This window comes from Podarcis pityusensis (assembly GCF_964106645.2).
Source record: "Podarcis pityusensis genome assembly, chromosome: 7".
In the NCBI taxonomy this organism is placed as follows: domain Eukaryota; kingdom Metazoa; phylum Chordata; class Lepidosauria; order Squamata; family Lacertidae; genus Podarcis; species Podarcis pityusensis.
In genome coordinates, this window is record NC_138031.1 from 89,177,341 (window position 1) to 89,189,978 (window position 12,638).

Genomic DNA, 12,638 nt, shown 5'->3' on the forward strand with positions numbered 1-12,638 from the left:
CCGACTTCATAAAACTTAGGGAAGTGCTGGGTGAGATCCCATGGAAAGTAATACTAAAAGGAAAGGGAGTTCATGATGGCTGGAAGTTTGTTAAGAGGGAGATAGTAAAAGCACAACTTCAGGTAATACCAATGAGACGGAAACATGGAAGGTGCCTAAAGAAGCCAGGGTGGCTATCTAAAGAACTTTTAACTGAGCTAAGATTAAAAAAGGATGTGTACAAAAAATGGAAAAGGGGGGAAACCACCGAAGAGGAATTCAAACAAATAGCCAGCACGTGTAGACACAAAGTCAGAAAAGCTAAAGCACAGAATGAACTCAGGCTTGCTAGAGAGGTTAAAAGCAACAAAAAAGGCTTTTATGGGTATGTTCGTAGCAAAAGGAAGAACAAAGAAACAGTGGGGTCACTCAGAGGAGAAGATGGTGAAATGCAAACAGGGGACACAGAATGGGCTGAACTCCTCAATGCCTTCTTTGCCTCAGTCTTCTCCGATAAAGAAAACAATGCCCGACCTGAAGAATTTGGAGCAAATGATTCAGCAGAGGAAACACAGCCCAGAATAACTAAGGAGATAGTACAAGAATACTTGGCTAGTTTAGATGTATTCAAGTCTCCAGGGCCAGATGAACTGCATCCAAGAGTATTAAAAGAACTGGCAGATGTGATCTCAGAACCACTGGCAGTCATCTTTGAGAATTCCTGGAGAACAGGCGAAGTCCCGGCAGACTGGAGGAGGGCAAATGTTGTCCCTATTTTCAAAAAGAGGAAAAGAGAGGACCCAAATAATTACCGCCCAGTCAGTCTGACATTAATACCATGGAAGATTCTGGAGCAGATCATTAAGCAAACAGTCTGTGAGCACCTAGAAAGGAATGCTGTGATCACCAATAGTCAGCATGGATTTCTGAAAAATAAGTCATGTCAGACTAACCTGATCTCGTTTTTTGACAGAATTACAAGCCTGGTAGATGAAGGGAACGCAGTGGATGTAGCCTACCTTGATTTCAGCAAGGCATTTGACAAGGTGCCCCATGATATTCTTGTAAAGAAGCTGGTAAAATGCGGTCTTGACTATGCTACCACTCAGTGGATTTGTAACTGGCTGACTGACCGAACCCAAAGGGTGCTCATCAATGGTGCCTCTTCATCCTGGAGAAGAGTGACTAGTGGGGTGCCACAGGGTTCTGTCTTGGGCCCGGTCTTATTCAACATCTTTATCAACGACTTGGATGATGGACTCAAGGGCATCCTGATCAAATTTGCAGATGACACCAAACTGGGAGGGGTGGCTAACACCCCAGAGGACAGGATCACACTTCAAAACGACCTTGACAGATTAGAGAACTGGGCCAAAACAAACGATGAATTTTAACAGGGAGAAATGTAAAGTATTGCACTTGGGCAAAAAAAAATGAGAGGCACAAATACAAGATGGGGGACACCTGGCTTGAGAGCAGTACATGTGAAAAGGATCTAGGAGTCTTGGTTGACCACAAACTTGACATGAGCCAACAGTGTGACGCGGCAGCTAAAAAAGCCAATGCAATTCTGGGCTGCATCAATAGGAGTATAGCATCTAGATCAAGGGAAGTAATAGTGCCACTGTATTCTGCTCTGGTCAGACCTCACCTGGAGTACTGTGTCCAGTTCTGGGCACCACAGTTCAAGAAGGACACTGACAAACTGGAACGTGTCCAGAGGAGGGCAACCAAAATGGTCAAAGGCCTGGAAACGATGCCTTATGAGGAACGGCTAAGGGAGCTGGGCATGTTTAGCCTGGAGAAGAGGAGGTTAAGGGGTGATATGATAGCCATGTTCAAATATATAAAAGGATGTCACATAGAGGAGGGAGAAAGGTTGTTTTCTGCTGCTCCAGAGAAGCGGACACGGAGCAATGGATCCAAACTACAAGAAAGAAGATTCCACCTAAACATTAGGAAGAACTTCCTGACAGTAAGAGCTGTTCGACAGTGGAATTTGCTGCCAAGGTGTGTGGTGGAGTCTCCTTCTTTGGAGGTCTTTAAGCAGAGACTTGACAACCATATGTCAGGAGTGCTCTGATGGTGTTTCCTGCTTGGCAGGGGGTTGGACTCGATGGCCCTTGTGGTCTCTTCCAACTCTATGATTCTATGATTCCTTTGCTGAGGAAGTGAATTGGGTGGAGGTTGCATCTGCCCAGCCCTACAGGCCTCCATCAGCCTCCTGCTAGACACCACCTTCAGAGTGATACATGGAGCTCCTCCTTCCACCCTCATCAGATCTCTAGCTTATGAAATCTCTTCCATCCATATGACTATGATATTATAAGCTGAATCTTCTCATTGCTATGACATTAGCAGAGCTGGCCCAGTCATTAGGCAGGGTGAGGCTGCTGCCTCAGGTGACAGAAGCCCCTGCAGATGGCACACGCATTGGGTGCCTTGCCACTTCTGCCAGCGGTGCCAATTTTCAGCAAGATCACATCCATTTGGGGCAAGATCTCACCTGAAATTGTGTGAGATCTTTTGGAGCGTACAAGATCTCACACAAATTTGAGCAAGATTTCACCCAAAATTGGCATGAACTTGCCTGAAATAGGCACCGCTGGTGGCGTCTCTTTGCCAGCAGCAGATGTGTCAAGGCAGGCGGTGGTTGCAGGAACAGGTAGGTGGTGGTGGGAGTGGTGGCAGTGGCAGGGCAAGGTTGCACTTCCTGTTTACTCTCAAGCAGCGGAACGAGATGCACCACCCCTGAACATTAATCTTGTTCAACTGCAAATTCCAGTACTAATGAAACTGCAGCGTTAAACAACTAAAACCAGTCATTGCCTGAGTTCCACATTGAACACTCCAGTCCTCACCATGCCATTATATATATTGGCAGCTCAATAACTGATCCATGCCAAGGATGAGAGGCATATGAAGGCATGAAGAACACATTTCAATATGAAAGAAGAAACATTTTGGGGGCTGCCTCCCTGCTTATCATGTTAGAGCAATAGGAAAGCCATGAGCTTCTGAGACTAGGTTTAGAGATGTTCTGGTGTCTAACGGTTGCAGTCTTTTATTGGCAGGACCAAATTCCACTCTCTAGAGCTCTTGTTCAGTTATTGAGCTGGTTCACAAGTAATATTAAACCACATTTGAAGCATGAGTGCCCTGCTCCTTCTCTGTCTCTGGTTGTGTAGCACAGGAGAATAAACCTAGGAACAAGCCTGAATCTGATTTATTGTTAGGTGTGAACCCAGGGTCATACAGGACCCGATTTGTTTCTTTCCAACCAAACCAGGAGCCATAAGGAACATTGGTTATGGTTTGTGGTTTCCCATATAGTGACAAGGTCTGGCTCATGGGTAGGCAAACTAAGGTCTGGGAGCCGGATCTGGCCCAATCGCCTTCTCAATCCGGCCCGCGGATGGTCCAGGAATCAGCGTGTTTTTACATGAGTAGAATGTGTGCTTTTATTTAAAATGCATCTCTGGGTTATTTGTGGGGGATAGGAATTCGTTCTCCCCCCCCCCTCAAAATATAGTCTGGCCCCCCACAAGGTCTGAGGGACAGGTTTGTTGACCCCTGGTCTGGCTTGTTGCCGCCTTATACCTTCCTCCATGTGGCACAGTCAGGAGCAGGGGCACGCAAAAGTGCTTGTGCATTTTAAACTGTGGTTTAACATGGCATGTAAACCAGGCCAAACGGAGGACACTTGTGCCAGAGCTTATACTTCTAATTCTGCCTGGCTGAGCCCAGAACATATGTATAAGCAAGCCCAGCCGTCATAGACTGGCTTCATGCGGAGGAGTGAGGGGAGGCATCAGCTAGGGAATCCCCAGGGAAGGAAGGCTCAGAGCCAGGGGAGTGGTGTGGGATGATGATGAGTGATCAGAGGGAGAAGAGGGAGCAGACTGGAGGGAAGAGGTGTTGGAAGCTGAAGAGGTCACAGGAATTAGTGAGCAGGAAGAATTTCTGGCAATGAGCAGTCAAGAATCACAGGCAGAAGCAGAGGCTGGAGAGGAGGGGGGGTCAAGAGGCAGAAATGAGACAAGCTGCTGAAGAAGCCTTCCTGTCCTGCTGCAGCCAGGCCCCCCCCCCCCCCCCAGTTTCCCAGAACCCAAAGAGGTATGAAGAGGGCAGAGGAAAGACAGGCAAGATGAAGGCGCCTCTGGTTGCTTGGGAAGGAAGCAGGGGAGGAGGAACCTTAGGAAGTGGTGGGAAGGTGGGGACCTTTAGCCTCTGGACAAGTTGCTGTGCTCACCGGACCTGAGCTGCTTTGCTTCTTTGAATAAAGACTTAACTTCAGTGATACCTTGTGAGTTATTGCTGACCTGTTCCTGATAGCCTCCTTGAGACCAGCCTTCGGAAGAGGATGAGAGAGTTTGTTCAAGGCAGGCATGGGCGTAGCCAAGGGGGGCAGGGGATGCAGCTGCCCCCCATCAAGTAAAACAATAGAAATACTTAACTAACTGACCAAACACGTTGATTCTGCCCCCCAACAAAAGTCCTCCCCCCCCCAACAAAAATCCTGGCTACGCCCATGGCCAGAGGGGTGCAGTGGGGGCAGCTGCCCCCCTAAATCAAGTAAATAAATAGAAATATTTCTAACTGACCAGGTGCATCACAGATAACTTGGGCCTGCCCCCCCCCCAAAATAAATCCTGGCTATGCCCATGAAGGCAGGCCCCACCTTTCTACAATGGATGGCAGTGGCCCTCAGTTAAGTTCTCAGTGGCTTTGCTCACTAATGTAGGGTATCATCCATTATATATACCGTTATTTGGCTGTGCTTCTGGTATTGTAGGGTTGTTTTTTATGAAGCTCAATCCTATGCTTGTTGAATCAGAAGTAAGTTCCACACAGTTGGCACCTTAACAATATTTAGGATTGCAGCCTTAAATTCTTCTTAACTGTTTGAGCCCTTGGAAAAAGGTAGGGAAGAAATTTAGGTACAGTAAACCTGTGAAGCTGCCCTATACTGAATCAGTCCAGCTGCTTCATCTAGCTCAGTATTTATCAACCTGGAAATGGATCTCAAGGTCTCAAGCAGACAATGACAAATTAATCCATTCCATGCATGATTTTATGTATACAAGGTGTGTGTGTGCTGTGCTGTATGGAACAAGCAAAGCTAGACTTCCATGTGAGTATAGATGTTTGCATTAGACCAAAACAATAAAAGGGTGGGAAAATGTATTTTTAATATATTTTGTCCATTGGGTTGAATTTAGACTTGCCAGTTCATGAATGGAAGAGTCCTTCTATGAATGGAAATGAGTTTGATCCATTGGAGATTCCCACTTTTCAAATTTAACACTGCAACACCACTTCCCACTCTGTTCTGAAGGGTCTCCCAACCCCACAGAGGAGGTTTGTAAAGACTGCAGGGTGAGGGAGAAGATGATGTTGGGAAACTGTGTATGTGCAGCTACTCACACAGAGTCAATTAAGGTTTAGCAGACAGCCAGAAGGTCATGTGAAGGAGTAAGTCTGCCTGGTGGTAACAGAGACATGGAAACAGCTCCCTGATTGGTCAAGCTCTCTCAAGGGAGTGATAATGGCCTACTAACTGGGATGTGTTAGTTCAGTATTTCAGAGGTTCAGAGTTCTGTGTGTCAGTGTAGGAGTTGTGAGTCGTGTCAGAGAGAGCCAGCTAAAGATTCGTGTTCTGTTCCTGTAAATAGTCCACTGTATATAATAAACACCTAACTCCAAGTTCCTGATTCCTGCTTCGTCTATCCTGTCTGCAGCCAAGTCGCCAATTGCTTCTGTGGATTCTGCGTTTACTCTACTAGGTCTGGCTAAGGTCCTGCAACTAGTCAGAAAGTTGCGAAACACCAAATAGGTTTTGCCAATAGATGAATCTGGAAAACCTGCTTCCCCGCTTCCACCCATGGAGTTCATGGACTCCCACTCACTGCAACTCTGGATCCAACCCATTGTTCCATTAATTTGTATTTTGATTTGGGTGTGTGTGTTTTGATTATTTTGGTAAATTTTGTTTACTATAAACTGATTCTCAGAATGTTTGTTCCATAGTGAGTAGAGTGGGACTTGCTTCCTGGGATATTTGCCTAGGTTTATGATCTTCAGGTGTCTTCTCATTGAATGCTTGATAGTGTTTAATATTACAATAGTTGGAACAACAACCTCATGATGACCCCTAATTATCTGTCTGCTGTATGAAAAATTCTGTTTAAATGATATTATTTATAATTCCCCTCCCCCCGCCCCAAGAAAATTATATCCAGAAACAGGTTCAGGATGGCCCAAACACTTATTGCCTGTGTGCTGATCCAGATAGGAATGAGAAACCTTTGACCCTCCAGATGTTGTTGGTCTCGGTGGTCAGCGATGGGAGTTGCAGTTCAGCAAATGACTGTGCATTTTTACATGCCACACTAACAGCCCAGATTAGTAGCATATTTGTGCCTAGCCTTGTCACCTGAAAGTTATTTTAAAGAGAGTGATTGTGAGCTTGAGAAATTCACAGAATTGTAAAAAAAGAAGAAGAAGAAGTTGTTCATATTAAGACCAGGAGGTGGAGACAGTTGTGAACTACAAACAGTATGGATAGAGCAAACTGCACTGAACAGAAGGACAGGAAGCATACAGTGCAAGGGCAGTATAACTTGTCAGATGTTTGAAATTGTGATACAATAGTTTTGTAGCAATAATTTGATGGAACTGAAGCCAGAAATGTCCTATAAGGTGTTTCAAGATATGAGTTGATGAAAGAGATGTTTTTGTTGTTCATGGAAAATTAATTATTACTTATTTTGCAAAATATATAACGCAAAATACATTTCCCTCTGTTGCCTATATAGTATCTGTTTCCACTAGCTTCTGCTGGAAACTAATTAAAGTTTTTTGGTATTTATCCCCCTTATAGCTTTGAAAATTGACAGCAGTAGTTTAAAGGAACAGAAAAGCAATGGAACCAGTTCAGAACCCAGTGCTTCATCTCTGGAAAGAAGAAGCCCTTTGTCAAGGTAAAGTCATTAAAGGCTTTCCTTCCTGAATAGTTTCAACCTAGTAATAAATGCCTCTAGAAAGTTAATGAAGCACTGGCAAGAATATTTTGATGGATGGCCTATGGTTCAGATTTGTGTTTCACTACAACAACTTAAAATTTTGTATACCTTACAAAATATTTGCATTAAAGCCAGGTATTGTTTTGCAGCTGTTGTTTTCTCATTTTAAGACTCAATTGACATCTCAGTGAACCACAAATTAGTGTGTACAGCTGCTCTCAGTAGGACTACTTAGAGACCAAACAATGGAAGTTGTCAGGAAGAGGGCAGACGTAAAACATAAAGTCTTGAAGAAATAAAGTGGTGTGTCATCTTCTGGGTGTTGCTGAGATGTAAATGAGCTTCAGCTCAAAACATATTTTTGTATCTTTGTAAAAGAAGTATTTGATACTAGATTATTTGTTACTTTCTTCTTTTGTATTTCCAAATTGATAACATTTAATTAATGTCCTTGGGTTTTTTCCTAAAGAAATGCATTTTATCTTTTTTCAGTTCTTTAAGTAATGTTTTGTTACTTTTTTCTGTTAGCATGACTCAAATGACTAGCATTCAAGCGATAATAGCAAATGAAGTATGGTAAACAATTGTGGAATTTTACATTGGCTTTAGATTGTTACGTGATTATTTGTTAAAGCACTTCCATTGCTTGGTTCCCTTTGTTTCTACCTTCTTGGAAACACCCGTTTATAATACCTGATATATATGTGTATGTTTGCAGACACAGGGTGAGAATACTTTTCACTGCTTTAAAATATCCTTGAAGATATATATTGTTTTATTTTTTAAGGTTCTTAGAATTTGAGAAGAACTGGCCTTGGAACAAAAGTAGTTGGCCAGTATAATGTATAAATAGCATTATAATACATTACAAAATGTAATAGAAAATGTGTTTTATGTCTGATTTTCAGGAGTTGGGGTTGGAAAGTAGTACCTTTAAAATATATTTGTTGAGGTATATTTCTTAACATTTTCTTTTCCTAAGGTAATTGTTATTTGAGGTAATGATATTCTGCAAAAGTAATAATTGTTGCCCAAAAAATTAAAATAGTTTTCAGTTATTATTTCTTGTGTAGAAAGAACAAGCAAATGTGTAAACAACATGAATGTTTTCAAGAAGGGATGTTTTGCATTATGATATATGTCAGCAGTTTCTAGCATTTCTGAAATGCTGCTCATACAGTACAGACTCTGGAGTGTCAGTATTATTTCTGTAAATTTGTATGCACGGCAGAAAGATTTTTGGGAAGCATTTATGGCATCATGTGATTTTATATCTTTGATCTTAGGAGAAAATACCATTTCTAGTACAGTATGAATTATTAGGGTTTCTTTTAATGAATAGTGTGCATTTTAGCCTCCTCAATAACTTGGCAATAAAATACTTTTCAAAACCAAATCAGTTAGTAACACTTATAGCTTCACACTTGACATCTGTCTTAGAAATATGTTTACAAACACAATGCAGGAATAAAGTGTGAAAGAATGGAAAATTGCTCAGGTGCTTATTTGCAGTTGGGACACAATGAAATTTCTTAGAGGCTGATGTCTAAGGATTCCACTTATTGTACTCACTTCTTGCGCTTTATTGCTTTTACAAGTGGTCTCGAAACTCAGTACTTGAAAATAAACATAACAGTCTAGTACCACTGTGGTACTCCCCCCCCCCCCTTGCAGTGTTTAGTCACTGAGCTGATGAGTGGCCTCGAAAAATACCCTGATGGACCTAAATAATAATAAAAAAGGTTTCCTCTGATGTCCTACAGACAATAATTATGATGTGCTAGTTAAGCCCAAACTACAGCTGAGGGATTTTACTTTAAAGCAGAGGCTTGGGCGCAAAAATGCATTTATAGCTCTTTGTCTGGCACCTCATTATGCGTGGGCCTGATTCATTAAGTAATTGGTTTGCAGTTGTTTACATGAGTATTAAGGCTTTCTATTCAGTAGTCTTTGAGAGATACATTGTGCAAATGTTGCATGTTATGAATGCAGAATGAGGGGCAGCGGGCGAGCCCTATTGGCTAAACACTGCACTCTGTTGAAAAGCAAGAGAAAGAGATTGGGTGCTGCTTTGCATAGCAATGACTTTCTTAATAAGCTTTACAGATTAATACACACAAGCTATAAAAGATGCAAAGAGATACTCTTAGCACATTTATCCATGCTCATCTCACTATTATGGCACTGGAGATGGGAAGAATTGAGTGCTTTCATATTCGCTTTTCTTTTTTCAGTGCAACTTCGGTGCATGAGACTTAATAGAATCCAATGTTTATTGTATTATAAATCATGGGGGAAGTAGGCAGACCTGCAACAGTTTATTATTAAAGATTCTTTCAGTGTAAATCTTTTTCCACCATTGTGTGTCCTACAGCAAAATCATTTTGTGGTTGAGTGGGGATGAAAGGCATAATGTACGAAGGAGTGAGTCTTAATAGGAAGCTGCTCTCCGATTGAAGGCCACTTGTTCCCTTTTGTCTGGAGGTGCATGCCGCAGCTTCCTCTTCTCCAGCAAATATTGCCCCTTGGATCCTAGCTTAAAATCGCTTTCTCACAAGATTTCTGCAGCTTGATACAAATACGTTTAAACTGAGGTGTGAATTTGTTAATTGCTGGATTATATATTCTCAAAGGAATCAAAATAATTATTTTGCAGAATGGGTTTTCTTAGTGTTTTACTCTCTAAACCAAATGGCTGCAGTGCAATGTGTGTGGCATTTTGTAGTTCTGTAGCAATATAGTCAGCCAGCGGAGGTCAGTAGCATTCTATTGTTGCAGTTTTAGGCTAGATGCAATGCCTTTTTCCTTTGGCTTCTTCGCTTTGCAACATTTGATAGTTAAAGAGCTAAATTAGGGACCCAAATGCTGATATATTCCACTTGTAAAATAATGTGCACTGTTGACTTTAAGTTGGATTCCAGAAGTAAGCCATTAAGTTGGTTTTCAAATTTACTCCTTAAACAGAAGCTAATTTTAAAAACGTTTTTCACTTGACTAAATCACTGGTTATCAGTGATGGTTGTTTGTGTTAATGACTTCAAATTGTAATGTTTAAGACATCTATGCAATGAATGTGCCTCTAATAAGCGCCTTGGCACATTCTTTGCAGACAACCATAATGGCCATTGGGGGTCACTCTTTCTTTGCTAAATTTCAACAGCTTTAATTCTTAGTCTCTTTCTAAACCAGATGTAAATTGTTCAGTATAATCATTGTGGCACTTTATTTCATTCTTCCCTATTGTAATTGTTTGGATAGGGGAAGGAGTATTTTGTGCACAGATATATCACCAAAACTTAGGAATGTGCCTATTGAAATATTTTGTTTAATTTTATATATGATGCCCATTAGACATTTCTTTCTTTTTTAAAATACGATTTTATTAAAGCTTTTTCATAATACAATAAGATAAAATAAACTCATCTAAATAAAAAACAAAAACAGAGAAAGAAAGAGAGAAGAAGACACAGAACCTACTCCCAAAGGTAGCTCTTAACCCTTGTCACTCACAGAACGTGGTGGACCCTCCCAGCTCTCACCTGGGAGATCTTCTCTTCCTTGCCTCTCACTCAGGGTCCTTCCACCACCTAACCATCACCTTCATGTGAGTATAATCCTTGGTCCCCAAGGGAGGAGACTAAAGAAAAAAAGAGGGGGGAAAGGAGAAAGATAAATAAAAGGACTTCTGATTTTCTGTCTGTTAGCTACATAAAATAAATTATTCAAAACATTCACTCTGGGATAACATCCAACTGTTCTGCTTTCTGTTAAGCAATAATTTCCCAGTCTCCAGGCCCAGATGTCTCAGATTTGTTTATTTTCCTTTTCACACAAAAAGTAAAAAAGTGGTTCTCTAATTATTAGTAGTATAACAAATGTCAGCAATGGTTTTTCTCTAATCAAACATATCAACTTTGCCTACAATAACTTCAACAACCATTCCTCCATACTAAACAATAATAAATCTTTCTTATTTTGTCCATGTAAGAGTATCACTGTGCTCATATATTAAAATGATATCCCATAGTTCTTTCTTGTTATGTATCCATTAATTTGCACCCAGTTCTGTATCTTCCATTCCCATTTCCTGTTGTGTTTACCATGGTTTTCCATCCTTATCTAAAAAATTATCTCTTCCATTTATGCTTCTTCCATTCTTTTTCCAAGAAAAGCACCAGAAATTTTGTAGTTTTTTCCTCTGAGTTCACTCCAAGTCATACACAGAGCCCTTTTGCTCTCAGCTCTATCAATGCCAAATCAAGATGTCTCTCCACATCTCCATCTCTCCATCCAGGGCTCATTCCGCTCCTCCAGAATCACAACTCCACCATTTGGCTGTTTCATTCCTCCAAACACACCTGTGAAGGACTTTTCCATTTCACCATCTGTTCCCTCCAACTCTACCATTTCACCCTCCTGATCTGCCAATCTTTTATTCATATTCTTCTCCAAAGTCTCTGGGTCTGTGTGATTTTGCTTTCCATTTCAGTCGTCTCTGGTTTACTTGCATTCCCCATTCCATTTTCCATTTAATCATTCTTAGTTCTAATCAATTTTATTTGCTCATCAAACATTTGCTAAAGGATGCTAACAGTCAGCAGAATGTCCAAAGGTATATTTGCCATACTGATTGTTTTTGATCTTATTAATAATTCAGTCTCATTACATCACCTGTCTCCACCTTAAGATTTTCACAGTCTTATCTCCTACTAAAATAAACACATTCCTTTCCCATGGAGGAAGTATCAAGTGGCAGAGTTACTTTCGATTTCTAAGCAACATTTTCATAAATAAAAAAAATCATAACATACAGAACTCTTCTGTTCGTTTAAAACTTTCTTGACTCAAACCATTAAAGCAGGCCTTTTTTCTGCTTTCAGCCCTTTTAAGATCGACTTCCCTTCTAATTGAAGTCAGAAAGTAGCTCATGCTCCAAATGTAAATTTCCACTGGCAGACAGATAAATCTCTCTCAGTTATAAATTATAACTGTCTCAGAAATAATTAAGAAAGGAAACCTTTTGCAGATCCCATGCCCATCTCGTGGGTTTTGGGTGAGATGTTGATTCCTCAGCTCACAAGTTGCTTAACTCTGTTTCCAGGAGCTGACAGTTTCTTGGTCTCTTGACACAGAAAACTGCTTTTTCAGAGCATCAGAAGTTATTTCCCTGCTAGCTCTTTTCTCTAAAGTGAATTTGATAGCCAAGACTTATGTCTGGCTATCATCAATCAGCATGTAATCATCTCCGTCAGCAGCTTGCCGACAAAAGATGCTTAATCTGCCATGATCCTCCCCCGGAAGTCAATAGGCGTTATGTCTGAGGTTCCACCCCTACCCCCCAAGTTTGTTGTTTTGTTGGCTAACTAATGCAAATAATTACTTTGGGTATCTTCCTGTTTCATCTCTTTGACCATATCTCTTGAAGTTCCTTCATCTGTCTTGTCCAAGGACAGGGAGACAGGGAAACTGTTGGACTACAGTTCTCATCAGCCTCAGCTGGCATGGTCAGTGGACAGGGTTTATGGGAGTTGTATTCCAGCAACATCTGGAGAAGCACAGATTCCTATCCCTAATCGAGTCCCTTTCTCCCACACCTCTCTTGGCCTCTGTGCCTCTCTCCCTCAGTCCTCCACT

At 41.3% G+C, this 12,638-nt stretch overlaps 1 protein-coding gene and 1 long non-coding RNA gene across 9 annotated transcripts in view; one reads left to right on the forward strand and one right to left on the reverse strand.

Moving 5' to 3' along the window:
- LOC308481022 overlaps positions 1-12,638 on the reverse strand; it is a 208,195-nt gene that overhangs the window by 70,963 nt on the left and 124,594 nt on the right. The window lies entirely within an intron of this gene.
- Positions 1-12,638, forward strand: part of KIZ (kizuna centrosomal protein) — a 185,090-nt gene that overhangs the window by 51,342 nt on the left and 121,110 nt on the right. For 7 of the 8 annotated variants that reach the window (XM_081012950.1, XM_081012948.1, XM_081012951.1 and 4 more), the window contains one exon: positions 6,863-6,962. In XM_081012950.1, the coding sequence (XP_080869076.1) occupies positions 6,863-6,962 (100 nt within the window). Of the gene's footprint in view, positions 1-6,862; positions 6,968-12,638 lie in introns of all 8 variants that reach the window. The other variant, XR_013988396.1, reaches the window with a different exon arrangement.